At 51.6% G+C, this 17,678-nt stretch overlaps 2 protein-coding genes across 2 annotated transcripts; one reads left to right on the top strand and one right to left on the bottom strand.

Moving 5' to 3' along the window:
- Positions 1 to 8,746: 8,746 nt before the first annotated feature.
- Positions 8,747 to 10,050, bottom strand: MRPL36 (mitochondrial ribosomal protein L36). Its single transcript, XM_082835673.1, has 2 exons — positions 9,987 to 10,050; positions 8,747 to 9,591 (listed from the first exon to the last, which is right to left on the bottom strand). The coding sequence occupies exon 2, from the start codon at positions 9,576 to 9,578 to the stop codon at positions 9,273 to 9,275; it is 306 nt and encodes a 101-aa protein (XP_082691799.1). The 5' UTR covers positions 9,579 to 9,591; positions 9,987 to 10,050; the 3' UTR covers positions 8,747 to 9,272.
- A 1,554-nt stretch (positions 10,051 to 11,604) lies between these two features.
- On the top strand, positions 11,605 to 17,315 carry NDUFS6 (NADH:ubiquinone oxidoreductase subunit S6). The gene is made up of 4 exons (XM_082835420.1): positions 11,605 to 11,746; positions 12,660 to 12,713; positions 16,342 to 16,464; positions 17,184 to 17,315. Exons 1-4 carry the CDS (start codon positions 11,615 to 11,617, stop codon positions 17,247 to 17,249), a joined length of 375 nt encoding a protein of 124 aa, XP_082691546.1. The 5' UTR covers positions 11,605 to 11,614; the 3' UTR covers positions 17,250 to 17,315.
- Positions 17,316 to 17,678: the final 363 nt, after the last annotated feature.

Raw genomic sequence — 17,678 nt, 5'->3', positions numbered from 1 at the left:
ATGTGCGGTGACGGGTGTTAACTAGACTTATTGTGGTGATAATTTTGCAATATATACAAATATTGAATCTTGATGTTGTGCACCTGAAACTTATATAATGTTATATGTCAAATATACCTCAATCAAAGAAAGAAACAAATGCTGAAAAAAGGGTTATACTGGGTTCCAGTATCTAGTGGATTCCGTGGCTCATGGTCCGGGGACCCCGCAGACCCCCAGGGAGAGAGGGGGATGGAAACAGCCTCGGATGCAGGCAGGTGCCTGAAGCCTCGGGCTGGCTCTACGCAGCGTCTCACCCAAGTCACGTTAAGCCCAGAAAGTGAGAGGGTCCTGGTAGGGAGGGCCAAGGGGAAGGAAGCTGCTCGTGGAGAGCTGGGCCCCCGCCAGGTCCTCTTCTGCAGGACCTGGAGGCTCCGACTCCGGCCCTCACACACACATGGACCCTGACCCGTTGGAGCCCACGGGGTGGGCGGCTCTGCCCCACGGGAGGGACAGGGGGCCAGAGGGGCCTGCAGGGGCCGAGGGTCACTTTTCCTTTCCCGCTCTTACGAGGCTCCAATTCTTTTCAGTGAGCAGCTTGTTCACAAGTGTTTACGGTTTCCTCCTCGATATCAATTACCAGAGTAAGATGTGGACCTAACTCCTTAAAAAAAACCGACACCAAAACGGTAAACCTTTCATTTTGTTCCCACCCCATCCCACTCTCCCATCTAGAACTACAAATAATTGCTGTGCTGGCGTGGGTTGGCCCGGAAATTTTCTTACAATGTTACCTACATATTTTTACTTGGAAGAAACATGTGGTTGGATTTACAAGAGTTTAATTTTTACGTAAACGAAAACATGCTTTGTACACTGAGGTCCAATTTTCTTTTTATATTTAATACTTAGAAATGTGTCTGGGCTGGCGTCCGTCACAGCGCAGAGAGGCCTGTGGTTTACCCAAGGGCGGCACGCCCCACCCTCCTGGGATCGTGTCATCCTTGATTTAACCTGGAAATGAGCGTTTGACTCGTTTCCGGTCTTTTGCCGTGGCAAACGCTGCTGCTGAGGGCAGCCTTGCAGGCTCCTGTCTGTGTGCGAGTATTTCGCTGAGAGGACACCCAGAGCGGCTCAGGAAGAACACACATTCAACATGTAAGAGTCGGAGGCACAGCTACCCACAGTTTATGGAAATTTCTGTTCGCAGGCAGTGTGCCACCCGGATAACATCCGTTTTAACTTTTGCGAATCTGACGGGCAAACGCGCACTTCACTTTTATTTTATTCTTATTTTCCGATTACTGGTGAGATCAAACGTATCTCCACGCATTTGCTTGGACACTCTGCCTGTTCACGTCTTTTGCCCATTTTTGTCAGCCTGTTTGACCTTTCTTCAGGGTTTGCTGTGCCTATTTTGTACCTGAGATCTTCACCCTGTTATGTGTGGGCCACCCTCCCACGGGTCCCCTGGTCTGTCTTATTCTGCAGGATGTGGTGACAGTCTCCCCTTGCCCTGGGGAGTTGGCTGAGGCCCCAAGCTGAGGGCAGTGAGAGGAACGTGTCCACACCTTCTGAGGAGGTTATGGACCCTGACCTTGGCCCTGGCTCTGGGCTGTCTGAGTGAGAGGACCCTGGAACCCCCGGGCAGTACTTCTCAGAGGGGAAGCAGGAGGATGGGCAGGACCGTGGGCCCAGTGTGGAGGGAGCCGCTTGGAGGTGTGGGACCACGTGCCCTGGACTTGGAACCTCGGGTCTGGTGCCGGCTTCATCTGGGGACTGAGGGTCGGGCGTCGGGCTGTCCTCTCCATGACAGGAGGGAAGCGAGGCCCGAGCCAGCCTGGGGGAATCTGATGCTCTTTCCATCAGAGCGCAGGGCTGATGCACGTCTTACTGATGAAGCCATCAATTCCCAGATATTACGGAGCAGACAGAGCCTGTGAGCCGCGTCGGGGAAGCTGCACAGGAAAAAACACAGCTGTTCCCGGCGCACCACAGAGCACTTGGGGCTGGCGTCCTCCTGGCCCAGGTGTGGAGTTTACCTGCTGAGTAAGCCTGTCCTGCATCTTCCTTTCTGACCCCTGGAGTCAATGTCTCGCTTAAGAGCAGGTGTTCGCGCCCCAATGTTATGCAAATACTTTTCGGTAATTCTTCTCATAATTTATATGGTGATTTTTGCTTATTTTTTGGACACGCATGAAATTTACCACAGCCTTTGCTGCGTGGTGGTAACTCGGACTCCCCCCAACGCCGTCTGCCGCATGCTTTATGCCTCCTGCACCGACTTGAAATGCTGCGCTCACCCCGCTGCACGCGATCATTTACGTAGAGATTCCTTCTGGTCTCTGTCTGTTTCCTCACACTGTTTAATGATCACCCTTTACAATGTGCTTTCATACCTGGTAGAGAAACCCCGTCCAGTTTCAGGTATAAAGAGGTTGCCTGACTGTCTGCTTACATTTCATCTTCCAAACGAATGCTGAAGCCACTTGCCAAGCTCCACAAACGCTTCCCCTGGGATTTTGGTGGCTTTCCCACCAGAGGGATCAGTAGATAAGTGCCTTAGTTTGGGTCCCCCTCAAAGTGGAGCCTGAGTCAGGGAAGGGGGTGCAGAGCTTATCTGAGATGTGATTCCGTCAAGCAGAAGTGAGGGAAAGGGGGTGAGAGAGGGGTCGGAAAATCCCCTAGAGGTGGGTTATTGCGCTTGTCAAAACGTGGAATTACCTGATTTTTCAATTCTAGACATCCTGGTGGAGAGGCTGGGCTATCTCACCTGATGATGAATGGTGTGGGGCGTCCATCCTGTGCTCACATCTATCATCACTGGGGAGGTTCAGTTTTAAGAACCGGGTTGCCTAGGGCTCACCTCCACAGGGGCCCTGGAGAAAACCAGGTAGGATGCACCACAAGCTTTCCACCGAAGGACAGGGAACGGGGTGTCCATCCACTGCTTCCCTTCACATGGGTTGAGGTTTGCGGCATTAACTCTCATGCTCTGGCCTCCTGCAGCTTTGGACCAAACCCCAAGGAGGGAAAGGGACTGTGTGGACTCCACGGTCCAGCGCTGGGGTAGACTGTCCAGCACGGGTGTGCCCCTCAGAGGACGTCAGGGGGCACAGCGTGCCGCGGGAGGGGTGCTGGGTCTGCTCCAGGGTAATGTCTCTAGATTGTCCCCCTGCTGCTGTGCCCATGGGGCCGCCAGCCCTGTGCTCCAGATCGATCCTGCTTCCAAGAGACCCACATGTGCACCTAGCCCACTGTTCCCATCCAGGAGTCCCCAGACACTTCCTTCCCAGCAGAGTTGTTTTTAAATTTTTTTTTTTAATTTTTAAAAATTTTTAAAATTTTTTTTTAAATTTTGAAAATTTTAATTGTTTTTTAATTTTTTAAAATTGTTTTTAAACTTTTTTAAATTTTGAAAATTTATTTTATTGAAGTATAGTTGATTTACAACGTTGTGTTAATTTCTACTGTACAGCAAAGAGATTCAGATACATATATATATTCTTTTCCACTATGGTTTATCACAGGATATTGAGTATAGTTTCCTGTGCTATACAGTAGCACCTTGTTGTTTATCCATCCTAAATGTAATAGTTTGCATCTGCTAATCCCGAACTCCCAGTTCTTCTCTCCCCCACCCCCTCTCCTCCTTGGCAACCACAAGTCAGTTCTTTATGTCTGTCTGTTTCTGTTTCATAGATAAGTTCATTTTAGATTCCACATATAAGTGATGTCATATGATATTTGTTTTTCTCTGGCTGACTTATTTCACTTAGTATGATAATCTCTAGTTGCATCCACGTTGCTGAAAATGGCATTATTTCGTTCTTTTTTATGGCTGAGTAGTATTCCATTGTATAAATGTACCACACCTTCTTTATCTATTCCTCTGTCGATGGACATTTAGGTTGCTTCCATGTCTTGGCTATTGTGAATAGTGCTACAACGAACACTGGGGTGCATGTGTCTTTTTCAATTACAGTTTTCTCCAGATATCTGCCCAGCAGTGGGATTGCTGGATCATATGGTAGCTCTATTTTTAGTTTTTCGAGGAACCTCCTTACTGTTCTCTGTAGTGGCTGCACCCGTTTACATTCCACCAACAGTGAAGGAGTGTTCCCTTTCTCCACACCCTCTCCAGCGTTTGCTATGTGTAGACTTTTTGACGGTGGCCACTCCGACCGGTGTGAGGTGGTACCTCACTGTGGTTTTGATCAGCATCTGGTAATTAGTGAGGCTGAGCATCTTCTCATGCGCCTGTTGGCCGTCTGTATGTCTTCTTTGGAGAGATGTCGAATTAGGTCTTCCTGGCAGAGTTTTTAACCTTAGACATCTGACTCCAACACGCGGACCTGGATCTGGGGCTTTGGGCGCACGACGGAGAGATATAAGCCTCGTATTTTTCTCAATCCGTTTTTTTAAAAGATATAATTCGCATAAAATAAAATTGACTGGTTTGATGAGTTTCAACCAGTGTACGCTGTGACCACAATTAAGATTTCTGATATTGATACTTGGTGTCTTCTCCCTTTTTTCTTGATCAGACCAGCCAGAGGTTTTTCTTTCGGCCCATTTCAAAGAACCAGCCTTTCGGTTCATTTTCCCCATTGCTATTCCGTTTTTTTTTAATCCCTTTGATTTCTGTTTTTTAGTATTTCTTTCCTTCTGCTTACGTTAGGTTTCATTTGCTCTTTTTTAGTTCCTTCAGGTAGAAAATCAGACCACTGTTTTGAGTCCTTTCTTCTTTTCTAATGTAAGCATGGAATGCTATACGTTTCCCTGTAAGTAACTACTTTCCACACGTGTCAATGTGCTGTGTGTTCATGCCTGTCCAGTTCTACTTTACCTTTCTAATCCTCCTTTGACCCGTGGGTTATTTAGAATTGTGCTGTTTAGTTTGTTTCCAAGTATTTGTGTGATTTTCCAGATATCTTTGTTATTAAATCCTAGTTCAGTATCGTGATCAGGACATAGTTTTTATAATTTCAATCTTTTGAAATTCACTGAGACATTCATTTTTTGAAATTCATTGACCCAGAATATGGTCAATTTTGGTACATATTCTGCCTGAACCTAAAAAAATCCCCCAAAAAACAAACCTATTCTGCTGATATTCAGGGGGAGTGTTTTATAAATCTCAATTAGATTAAGTTGATTCATAGTATTGTTCAAATCTGCATGCTTATTATTATTTAATCTATGTGTGCTATCAATTATTGAGAAAGGAGTATTGATGTCTCCAACCATAATTTTGGATGTGCCTATCCTTCCTTGCAGTTCTATAAATGTTTGCTTTATGTATTTTGAAGCTCTGTTATTATATGCGTAGACATTTAGGATTGTTATCTGTTCTTGATTAACTAACCCCTCTATCATTATACTTGGTAATAGCTGGTGATCAAAAGTCTATTTTGACAAAGATTAGTGAAACCACTCCAGCTTTCTTATTTTAAATTAATTGGATATTTTAATATTTTGTATTTTCTCCATTATTGACTTACTACATATGTCTTTTATTTTCTTAGTGGTTGGTCTAGTGTTTACAGTATAAAACTGTGACATCACAGTTTGCCTTTAAACACGACTTACCAGGTCAGGATTGGAGTGAGACCCTTAGGAGAGCAGGTTCTCATCCTTTGTGCTGTTGTGGTTACATGTGTCAGAACTACATGCGTCAAAAATACCACAAGATGTTGCTACTACTTTTCTTTAAACAGTTATCTTTCAAAGGACGTTTAAATGAAGGGAAATATCTTTTATGTTTATCTAAATAGTTACTACTTCTGGCTGTCTTCATCTCTTCATGTAGATCTACGTTTCCATCTGAATTCTCCTAGCTTTGGTTTATCAGAACAAGTCTTGTCTCCCACCTTCCTTTTCAAAAGATATTTTCAGTGGATATAGATTTCTAGATTGGCAGTTCTCCCCAGAACTTTGGAGAGGTTTTATTGTCTTCTGGCCTGCATGGTCTCTGATGAGAAGTCAGGTGTTACAGTATTCTTATTTTTTTTCTCTTTATGAGGAATGAGTCTTTTTTTTTTTTTTTCTGAAGTTGAGGTTTTCTCTTTATCTGATTTTTAGCAATTTGATAAAGATGTACTATTATGTAGTTTTCTTTATGTTTCTCCTGACTGGAGTTTGTTAAACTTCTTGGATTTGTGGGTTTATTGGTTTCACCAAATACAGAAACATTCTGGTCATTTTTTCTTCAACTACTTTTTTCCTGCCTCAACCCTCCCGGGACTGCAATTCCACTTAGGCTAGAATGCTGGCTATTCTCCCACAGCTCACTGAGTTCCATTGTTTGCTTTTGTTTCTTGATGTTGTTGTCTTTATTTATTTGAGTTCCATTTGCTCCAGAAATTCCATTTGGGTATTTTTTTTTTTTTTTGCAAGTGTTATTGAGGTGCAGTTTACCTCAAGTAAAACACTCACTTTTAGTGTATAGTTCTATGAGTTTTATAGGCAGGTACAGTCATGAAACCACCACCATAATCAAATTGTAGAATATTCCATCACCCAAAAGCATTCCTTCATGTCCCTTTGTAGTCAATCCCTTGTCCCCATCCCCAGCTCCTGCCAACAGATCAATTGTCTGTCCCTATAATTTGGGCTTTTCCATGATGTCATACCCTTGGAGTCATAAAATGTGTAGCTTTTTGAGTCCAGGCTTCCATCAGTCAGAATAATGGATTTGAGTTCACCCGTGTTTTCATTTCTACCAGTAGTTCGTTCTTTTTGCTGCTGAGTAAGGATGTACACAGCGGTTTCATCCATTTACCACCTGAAGGACATGTGGACTGTTTCCAGTTTGTTGTGGGTTTTTTTTTCATTTATATGTAAACCCACTATAAACATTCACATAAAGGTTTTACTGTGAACAAAAGTTGCCATTGTTCTTGGACAAATACCCAGAAATGAGTTTGCTAAATAATTGAACATTTAACTTCATGAGAAAGGCCGAAGTGTTTCCAACACGGCTGTACTAATTTTTACTGAGTTACAGCTGCTACGATGCTCACCATCGATTGACTTGGCCTATTTGCTAACCGTTCTCATAGGCAGGGGTGCCGTCTCATTGTGGTTTTCATTGGCTTTTCACTCGAATCTAGGGCTGAGCACCTTTTTTATGTGCTTCCTTTTCATTAGTACATTTTCTTTTGTGAAAATCTCTTCAAGTCTTTTGCCCTTTTCTAATTGGGTTGTTCTCTTCGTATTGAGTTTCAGATTTCTTTATATATTATAGATCCATTCCTTGATCAGAAATGTGCTTTGCAGATATTTTCTTCTAGTTTTTGCCCTGTCTTTTCATTTACTTAACAGTGTCTTCTGAAGAGCAGAAGATAGTAACCTTGATGAGAACTAATCTAACAGTGTTTTCTCTCATGGATCACGCTTTTGCATAATGTCTTTGCATAACCCAAATTCACATGTAATTCCTCCCATGCTTTTATAGTATTGGGCTTTACATTTAGGCCTAGGGTCTATTTTTAGTTAAGCTTTGTATAAGGTGAAAGGTGTGGAGTTTCTTCTGTGTATATGGAAATCCAGTCTTCTAGAATCATGTGTAAAAAAGACTATCCCTTCTACATTGAATTGCCTTTAATCCTGTTTCGAAAATCATTTAGGCACACATGTGTGGGTCCATTTCTGAGCACTCTGCAGGGTCCTATTGGGCTGTGTGTACACGTTCACAGGTACTACACCGTCTTCACTGCTGCGGTTTTATGTACGGTGAGCCTTGAATCAGGGAGTGTGCGTCCTCCAGGTCTTCATTTTCAGAATTCTTCTGGCTATTTGCTTGCTTTACCTTTCCATACAAAATTTTGAAGAACCGTGGCCTTTTGTACAAAATCGTATAAAAATCAGGATTACATTGAGTCTGTAGACCCATTTGGATGGAACTGCCATAGAGTCTTCTAATGTCAACATTTTATTTAGATTTTATTTGAATTCTCCAAGTGTTTTACAATTCTAAGTATACAGAATGTGCCTAATCTTGTTATTTAAATATATCATGGTTTTGGTGCTATTATAAATAGTATTTAAATCTCAGATTCTATTCGTTCCTGGCCAGTATATACAAAGATCTCTCTCACTATACGGATGATAGAGAAAACATGAAGTGTTTCTGGTAGGTTGTGTCATAGTGAAGTCAAATCCTAGGATACGAAGCTTATTTAATGATCTAAACAGGGGACTGGCACTCTTTCCTGCAAATACAGCCCCAATATGTTAGGCTTTCCAGGTCATAAGGTCTCTGATGTAACTACTCAGCTACTACTTTGGCTGCTGTAGGTTTAACAAAACATAAATGAATGGCATGGCTGTTTTCCAATAAAAGCTTTATTTACAAAAATGGGTTGCAGGCTGGATCTGGCCTGTGGATTGTAATTTGCTGCCTTCTGACCTAAACCGACTTTTTTGTTGTGCTGCAATCTCAGGGTTCTAAATGCTGGTCCATCCAGGTATCAGGAAGTAGATGAGCTGCAAGGGGTGTGGTCATGCTCTTATCTTAGATCAGAGGCTGATAAACCCAGGAGAGAAGGATGATTCAAAAACTCATCAGGCTGTGACCCCGTGACAGGCGACACCAGGACACTGCGTACCACTGGCTCCAGGTCACAGTCTGCAGAGTCCACAGCAGCAGCTCATACCCACTGCACACACACGTGTGCACACACACACAACTGCACCCATGCATACACTGCACACAGTTCACACATGCATGCACACTGCACCCATGCACACATGGACACACGTGTGCGCACACACTTCTCAAGTCTCAGACTAAGGATGACAAACATATTTAATCAATGCCCAAAATACCTTTATATATGTATAAACAAGTTAAATTTCCCTTGACTTAAAGACTGCTATCACGGCCTTCCCTGCTTTTCCTGGAGATGGGAAAGTTGAGAACATGTGTCTGAATCCACAGGGAAGCAGCAGTGTGGCTGAACGCAGAGACAGGGCCGAGAGTGAGCCAACGCACAGGGTGGTCTTCTAAAGAACCTGCATTCTGACGTGGGATAAAGCCAGCTTTCCCTCCCTCCGGTGTTCAGTCCTCTGCCCGAGCGCAAACACAGGTTGCGCAGGCGCTAAGAAGGACACGTTCCCAGGTGGGTCTCAGGCTTGGCTGGATCCCGAGCCACAAGGAGGTGAGACGCAGGCCGCAGAGTCCACAACACCCGAAGGTCAGCAGAACCGAGGCTACACAATGTTTACTTGTTATTTTCCTTTCGACGAGGCAGCACTGTCTCCCGGGCAGGGATTTCCCAGCCCGAGGGCTACATTTGTCTCTGCTTGTGCTTCGGGTTGGTCTTGCAGTAGACGAACCAACGCCCGCGCCTCTTGACCAGGTAGCAGCCCTTGCACCGCTTCTTGAGGACGCCCTTGGTCTTGAAGCCCAGGGCTGGCTGCTGCAGGCCGAGTACCAGGCGCGCGGAGAGGAGCGCGGCCGCCGGGCTGGGGGGCGCACCGACCTGACGGCAGGCGCGCGGGTGGCACGGCGCGAGAGAGGAGAGCGGGAGGCCACCCAGGTGCAGCAGGGGGCCCACGGCGGAAACCACTTTCCTTAGGAGAGCGGTGGCCATGTCGCGGCTGGATCTAGGGAGAAAGAGGAAAAGTTGTCACAGCTGCCGGTGGCTCCTGCCCCCGAGAAAACCTCCTTCCCCACGTCCCTGCCCTCGGGACACAAGCCGCGGGTCCGGGAATTTGCGCGACCCCCGGGAGGGCACGAGAGCGGCTCGGCGCCGAGACCCCCACCCGGCCGCCGGGGCCAGACGAGGCCCGCGTCCACATGACCCCGTGGCGGCCGGGCCGCGGGCTGGAGCAGAGGGCACGAGGGCCGGAACGGTGCCCGGCTAGAAGGGATCACCCGTGAGGCCGCTTCCCACCGCAGTGACCTCCGCCCGCGTCCCACCCGGGCAAGCCGAGGCCAGGGGTCCCCAGAACGCGCCCTTCCTGAGCCCGGGACCCCCGGAACACCCCACGACCCGCACCTGGAAAGAGTGAGTCCGGGCCCGCCTGCAGCCCGCCTCGCCAGCCCCTGCGCCTGCGCCCTCGGCAGCGCCTGCGCAGTGGGGCGGAGATGCCGTCGCCCGGAGTGTCCGCCAGGAAGGAAGATGGCAGCAGGGTCACGTGGCGGTCCCCTCGGGGCTGGGCGCAGAGGCGGAGCCACGTGGGTGCGGGAGTCGCGGAGCGCCGGGTTTCTCCCCGGCTGCTTGCCTTTCCCCTCCCCGGTCCCCTGCATACCCAGCCCGCCCCCCACTCCCGGGACCCTGCGCCCTCCTCCCGGGACTCCCCCAGCCCTGTGGGCCACCGGGCGGCTAAGGTTTGGGGGGCGCTCCCGGGGGCGGGGGAGGGATGAAAAATGGGAACAAAAGTAGGTATTTTGAATGAAAAAGAAGTCACAACCAAGTAGACTTTTTAAAAAGCTGATAAATATCAATGTCAAAACAAAATCTAGAAAAACCTCATGTTTGTATTAAGTGGACATCCTGGGAGAAATGTGGCGAGGCTCAGGGGAACGCATGGAAATAGGCCCTGGTTCTAACTGACTGCAGTTAAATTTATTTCCTCCAACATACTTTCAAACACAGAGAAAAGTTAAAAGACACTGATGGCGAACACCCACGTACCCACTGCCCAGATTCCACAGTGAAATCGCCACGCATGTCTTTCCAGGCTGTGTCTGCGTGGACACAACTACTTTCCACGCACACGAAGGTGAGCTGCACACGGGGTGCACCTGCGCGCCGCCCTGGCACCGCACGCGCACCCCTGACTCGGCTGCAAGCTGTGGCCCCTGCCCAGGTGAGCTCGGGCCTGCCTCTGAGCATGCGTCCGTGGACACCTTTCCGATCCGGGAGGTATTCTGGGCACTGTCGCCTCTCATCGCCACACGGCCTTGGAGTCCAGGCTGTGGGTGCCCTCAGCTCCTGGGCAGTGGGATGCGCGGCTCCACCCCAGCTCTGGGACTGCTCCCTGTGCCCACCGCCCTCGCCCATCGGGGGCTGGCCGTGAGCTGACCATCCCGACGGGTCTCTGCACAGGCCGTTTGGAGGAGGCCATGAGGGGCAGGAGAGAAGCAGGGCCGGGACCGCGAGGTGTGCTCCAGAGCAGCGGGCCTTTCGGGGCTAACCTGCATGAGGGATGCCATCGGCTGCGCTTTACTGGCAGTTTCATTGGGCTCTGCTGCAGAAACCCCAGAACCACAAAGAAATGCGCTCTGTCCAACATGATGTACTTCCAGTTTCCTCTAAGCAAGGACTCATCTCCAACATTCACAACATTCAACATGTAACTCCCCATGATTATCTGTTACCATCGAAGGTAAGCACTGCATCTTCCGTTTCCATCCTCCCCTGCCCTGCCCCTGGTAAGTGGAGCATCACTAAGTGCTAAGGTTGCGCGGAGCGTCCCCCCTTATCCGGGCTGAGCCCCCGCCCGCCGCTGCACCAGCCGGCAGCACCTGCCTGACCGCACCGCGCGTGCGCGCCTCACCGGGCGAGGTAAATCCGGGCCGAGGGTGTGTGTGTGTGGGGGGGGGGGGGGGTCCCTGCGGACGCCGTGCGCATGCGTCGGCGCTCGGCGCGTCGGTGCGCGGGGTCGAAGGTCAGCCTGAAAGATGGCGGCGGCGGTGACCTTCCTCAGGCTGCTGGGCCGGGGAGGCGCGGCGGCGCGGAGCCTGCCCGGGGCCGCCAGGTGCTTCGGGGTGCAGACCTCGCCGGCCGGGGAGAAGGTCACGCACACCGGCCAGGTAACCCCTGCGGCGCGGAGAGCGCCCTCCCCCTCGGGGCGCCCAGGTGGGCGGAGCCCCGGCTCGGCCCCCGTGTCCCCGGGGTCCAGCGCCCCGGTGCCCCCTGTGCCCCAAGCTCAGTGCCTGTGGTCCAGTCGCCCGGCACCCCGGTCCCTCCTCTTCCCCCGGCCCAGCACCCGGGTCCCACGGTCCAGTCCCTCGGGGCCCCGAGCCCCGTACCCGCAGTCCAGCCCCCCAGTGCCCCAGACGCCCCAGACCCAGCGCCTGCGGTCCCGTCCTCGGTCTCGCCCTCCGTCCGGGTCCCGGGCCCACTACCCGCAGGGGTACCGAGGGGCTGTCTGCAGCCACTGTGGCCTCATCCTCGCAGCGAGCTCGGATCCAAGCCTGTTATCCCGGGGTAGCCCCTTGGTTACTGTGGGGAGCACGCCGGTGGAGTCAGAAATGACCAGTTCTGTGCGTCCGATCTCCTCGAGTTTGTGCAATGTTGAATACCGCATTGTAGTAACTCGCGGGTCCGCTGTCGAGTTACCGAAATACAACCACGTTAGGCTGTGATCCGCAGCCCAAAGATGAGGGAGTGAGTACCTGTGTCGTTAGAAAAGGCCACGGAGCAGGTTCAGAGAGGGGGGGAGCTCCGGGGCCTCCGAGGTCGAGGGCGGGTGTCCCCCTCCGCCAGGACCGCGCTCCTCTGCTCCTTCCCTACCGTTTGCTACTTGCAATTCAGACTACTGCCTGAGGTCCCGGTAGGAATCCTGCTGAAAAATGCCCCCGGGTGCGCAACTACACGTACTCCTGGTGTGTGTGATCGTGAATGGCCTGAACGTTAAGAAAACACTTTTCCTGAGACGTTTATGATTGGTATAAGATACAGCATCGGGCCGTAAAAAATCGCATACGGTCTTTTTCTTTTCAGGTTTATGGCGATAAAGACTACAGGAAAGTTCGATTTGTAGGTCGTCAGAAAGAGGTGAGTGAAAGGTCTAGCAAAAGAGAGGTGAGCTTTCTAAAACTTTTTATAACGAAGAAGAAATAAATACTAATCTGTAAAATTTAAGTAAATTCTCCCCAGATTGTGAGCACTCTAGAATCTCTGGAATTCTGCATTTCTTCTGCGTGTTAAACACGTCCAGTTTTGTTTTGGTTTTTTCCCCGAGACATGTAACACGACATCTTGTGCGTATAGTTTTAGCGTACGTGTAAATGGGCGTGATCTTTTCTTTCACTTCTGTGCCTTATACTTGCCAGACTCTCAGGTTAGAGCAGAGTCACATCAGTGTTTTAAAATTACTCTTTCAGTCACTTTTTGGAGTATGTTTTCCGTGGTTCACAGCGTGTAGATCAGGCTGGTTCCTTCAGGGACTTTTGAAGACAGCACGTGGGTGGGTCTTCCCTGAGTGGGTCTGAAACACCAGTGCAACCGCTGGACACTGGAATCCTTTCGCCTCGGTGGCCTGCGTTCTTCCCACTTCCTCTCTCCCGTGCCTGCCACCTCAGAGGGAGTCCTCACCGCCCTGGCTCAGGCCTCCCTGCACCCCTCCCCAGCAGTCACCTGGCGTCACTTCTCCCCTTCAGGCAGCCTGTTGATTCTTCCTGCCACCCTCAGCTGTCCCTAAGTCGCATCTCCCCTCCCTTTGACCTTGGTTACGTTGTCCACCCCCAGGGTCTGGTTTCCTACTTCCCACTTTGAGGGTGTCGTGGGGTGAGGAGTCTGGCCCCCTGGATGGAGCAGTTCCAGCAGGTGCGTCCTGAAGCCCTGGGGTCGACCCTGCCCCCGGCTTTCCATCTCAGCCTGTCACACTCCTCTCTCCTGGGAATTCTACCGTGGCTTCTGGTTTCTGTTTGCCCTCGCTGGGGACAGACATCAGGGAGCAACTTAAACACCGAACCAGACATTCCAGAGTTCGTGAGGCCAGTAACGTGTGAATGGAGGGGGCAGTGCTGGTGATGTCGCCTCGCTCAGACCGTCAGCTCACCACAGTCCTGAACCGGCTGCAACCCTTGACCTCCCCTCTCGGGATGTCTGGGGCCTTTTCCTGTCCGAGACCGTGAGCGTCCAGGGGCCCACGCTCGTGTAAGGTGCGCAGCAGGTCTCTCCGGCTTTCATTCTTGCGACAAAAGTTTGACGTTCAGTAGTATTTGAAATTTTTTTGTTTTCCAAGGACTGTTGTTTTAAAAGACCTCTAGGCATGCTGAAAAGTTGCACAGAGGGTAGGAGTTCCTGTATCCCTCCCCCCTCCACAGCGTCCCTGTTATTCTCCTCTTGCCTGAGTGCGCTGCCTTTGTGAGAAGCGACAGGGTTGAACACTTGCTGAATGCTGATACGTGTGTTAACTCAAGTCCGTGGTTTAGGTTTATGTGGTAGGTTCACGCTTGGGGTCGCACGTTCTGTGGGTTTGGACAGGTGCGTGGCGTCTCGTATCCACCGATCTTACCGTCTCTACGGTTTCATTTGGGTGAATTTTAAGAAATAAGCTGAACATGCTCTTAGTTTGAGGAGCGAGGAGAGCAGGAAGCTGGGCGGTCGATCCGCCTTCGCAGGAAAGGTGGGAAGCGTCTGCGTGTGGCTGCAGCGAGCCTGCCCCGGAACCCACGGCCCTTGGCCTAGCGCCGGCCTTGTGGAGAGGAGATGCTCATGCAGAAGGGGGCCCAGCCGCCGCCCCCGGGGAGGGGCAGCCGTCGGCCTGCAGCGGTCCTGCGTCACTGGAGGGGCTAAGGGCCCAGCCGACCTCCTGTTCCTCTGCGGCGATGGAAGTATTTTCGTTACTTCGCGGTTACACACGTGGAATTAAAAGACGACGTTTCTTGCCCGTGAGTGACGGGCGCCCGTGGCATCCTCAGGCGGAGGTGGTGCTGGGCCCGGAAGTTGGTTAGCATGGCTGTTGTGCCATGTTTGTCGGTCGGGTGGACCCTGTGGGGCTCCGTTTTCGGGGCGCGGGGCCCCTGGGCGTGGACAGCAGTGGGGACAACACAGCCACGTGTGTTCCGAGGGGGCTGCACTTCCTCGCTCCTGCTCCCTTTCCGGAAATAGGAATCCCAGGGAAAGCTTTGGGATGGCATCATGTCTAGCCGACACAGCTTTCCAAAAGCAGGAGTGTCACCCCCGCTCTGCGGGCTCAGGACGTCAGCACCGCTGGGTGTCTCGGTGGCAGCGGGTGGGCGGGCTCTGCTCCGCGGTCGGTGCTCCTGGGTGCAAGTGGATTGGGCTCAAATTGTACGAAACTAAGGGCCTCTCCTGCCGTGTTTGTGAAGATCGATCCTTGTTCTCTTCTCTTCACTGCAGCCTCGGGCCCCTCTGGGTGCACGTGGGGTTCTGGGTGCCAGAGCGGGGAGCCACATGGCCTTGGTCCTCCGGGCCTGACGGGGCACAACACTTCTCACCATCGTGATGAGCAGATACTGGGGTTACTCACGGAGCCAGAATCACCGTGACCTCGGGCAGCGTTTACACCCCGAGTGTCTCGTCTGCGTGCTTGTCCTCAGAGGAGTCTGGAAGGGGGAGAGCGGGCCCCACTGCTGACCGTGTTTGTCCTCTGTTAGTTCCAACCCCGTGGACGCTTTGGCCCCCAGAGATGGGGACCTTCGAGATGATCTTGCTGTTTTGCACCCTGAGTGTGTCAGCTGGGGTGGAATCCCGCAGCCCCATCAGATCAGGTTGGAGTCTTTGTAGGTCCAGCCGCTGCCCGTAACGTTGGGCTTCTGCCGGGCCATGTGTGGCGGTTCTGGTTCCGGTTCTGGCTGCTGTGGGTGAGCATCTCCAGCTTCCTCAGCTCAGACGACATTCTGTGCCTCCCAGCTGAGTACCTGCACCGAGAGAAGCTGGCTCCCCGAGGAAGGAGGAGCAATGCGTTGCTCTCTCCCTGCATTTACCAGCTTGAAAGTCATGAGTTGATTCCTTCCAGTAAGGAAGGCAGTGGATTTAGCGCATCCCCGTGGAAGCGCGGGGTCGAGCATCTTGTGTTTCCGTGCTTTGTGGTTACGGTGCCGTCGTCGCTCCAGTGTCCCACGTGGAGCAGCCCTTGTAGTCCGAGGCTGCCTTTCCCTCCGTCGCAACGTGGCTCAGCCTCATCTGTCACGTTTCCTGCTCGGGACCCCGAACCAGCTGTTAGTTCAGAACCCGGTCCCCAGGGTGAAGTGGTCATGGAGACAGCGTGGCTTCTGGCCCCTGGGTCAGCTGCTGCTTCTGGTCTTTTCCAGCAGATAGAGTAGGAGAGCACGTGTGTGCATGTGCAGGTGTGAGAGGGAGGGTGGGGCAGGGCCAGGAGAGAACAGGTGGTGCTGCACGTGGGGCGGGATGTTAACAGGGGAATCCAGGTAGAGACAAAGCAGAATTCTTTGTACTGTTGTAATTCTTGCAGCTTTTCTGTGAGTTTGAAATTCTATCCAGATGAGAAGTTAAAGGCGTGTGTGCATGTATGGAACGACTTGTGTATTTTGAGGATCTGCACTGATAAGATTTGAACGAAACGGTACAGAACGTGCCTTTGCCGGCAGTGTGTGCGTGTATGTGGGGGGCGGTCTATGTTGATTTAAATTCCATGAGAGCATCCAGTGTTTGTGCTTGTCTGTACGAGCTTCTCCTGTCTGTCTTTTTCCAGGTGAATGAGAACTTTGCCATCGACCTGATAGCAGAGCAGCCTGTGAGCGAAGTTGGGAGTCGAGTGATATCGTGTGACGGCGCGGGGGGGGCCCTGGGCCACCCCAAAGTGTACATAAACCTGGTAACGTGCCATCCGTCCCCGGACCCCCGTCCTTCTGTCCTGTCCTCCCCCGCTGGCCTCACCCTCTCCCACTCGGCCTTGCCCACAGACCATACGACGGGCTGAACAAGGGGCGTGTCCAGGGCAGCTTTGACTGTGCCGTGTGTGCAGCGCCCTTAGTGTCACCAGCACTGCTTTCCCTCAGGCTTGTAGGCATCTGTCTTTCCCAGGGAACCGTCGTGTCGGTGCCTGTGTGATCGTTTACATTGTTGATAACTACACGCACAGAGCCTTTGAGAAGGAGAACAGGACACTGGCTGTTAGCGCAGAGAAGGATGCCTCGGGATAAAGCTAGGTGCACGTGGTGTTGCGACAGGGCAGGACCCACCCCGCCCCTGCTGCTGTGTCCCGGCTGGACCCCACCCCTGAGGGGTGGGCCTCTGCTCCGCGCCCCACCCTCCAGTCCTTCCAGGCCCCTGCTCGAGGGCCGGGAGGGGGACGGGGACCGAGCCGTGTGTTCCAGGGCAGGGAGCCTGCATCCCAGCGAGTCTGGGTGGAGCAGGCTGGACCCAGGGCCTCCGGCACAGCCACGTCCTGCGTCAGGCAGTGACCCCGGAGCTCCGTGGGCGCCCCTGGTTGGCTGTGTGTTTCCAGTGTCTGCTTTTAGTGTCTGAGGTCTACCTGTCCCTGGATTGACGTAGAATATGGAAATAGGAGATCTTTCCCTTTGAATTTTCCAGGACAAAGAAACAAAGACGGGGACGTGTGGCTACTGTGGCCTGCAGTTCCGGCAGTCCTGCCACTAGGGCCGCGTGGGCAGCTCCGTGGCATGGACTCTGTCTCTAGTGCCGAATAAAGGGTGTTGTTCTCTAGGATGCCGCGCACAGCTGTTTCTGTCACACAGGTTCACTTAGGACTGTGGCTTAAGGTGGCGTCCCCTCCCGGGCCCCTGCCACATGCTCCTTCCACCCGCGGGACCACAGCGGGGGCTGGAAGAAGCCGGGGGCCGGGGGCAGGGGGGACGTGGCTGCTCGGGGGCTCGGGCTCCGGCCCAGCTCCACCCCCGTCACTCATCTGCTGTCACTCTTTCTGTCCATCTGATCCCTAGGCTCCGTCTCGTGTCTTAAATCCCAAGAAGTTAAGTACCTATTTGAAGGTGTTAACAGTCACATATGGTCCAAATCAAGTACAATTTGTGTATTTAAAACAGTAGTGATTACAATGTATTATAACAA

The sequence above is a fragment of the Leucopleurus acutus genome (genome assembly GCF_964270905.1).
Source record: "Leucopleurus acutus genome assembly, chromosome: 3".
In the NCBI taxonomy this organism is placed as follows: Eukaryota; Metazoa; Chordata; class Mammalia; order Artiodactyla; family Delphinidae; genus Leucopleurus; species Leucopleurus acutus.
Note: the sequence above shows the minus strand (reverse complement) of the source record. Positions and strands in the feature narration are given on the sequence as shown.

What these genes read in the sequence shown, in the direction of transcription:
- MRPL36 (XM_082835673.1), bottom strand. Translation starts at nt 9,578, where the DNA reads ATGGCCACCGCTCTCCTAAGGAAAGTGGTTTCCGCCGTGGGCCCCCTG.
- NDUFS6 (XM_082835420.1), top strand. Translation starts at nt 11,615, where the DNA reads ATGGCGGCGGCGGTGACCTTCCTCAGGCTGCTGGGCCGGGGAGGCGCG. An exon ending in AGGTCACGCACACCGGCCAG is followed by an intron (nt 11,747 to 12,659) that starts GTAACCCCTGCG and finishes TTTTCTTTTCAG; the next exon opens with GTTTATGGCGATAAAGACTA. An exon ending in TTGTAGGTCGTCAGAAAGAG is followed by an intron (nt 12,714 to 16,341) that starts GTGAGTGAAAGG and finishes GTCTTTTTCCAG; the next exon opens with GTGAATGAGAACTTTGCCAT.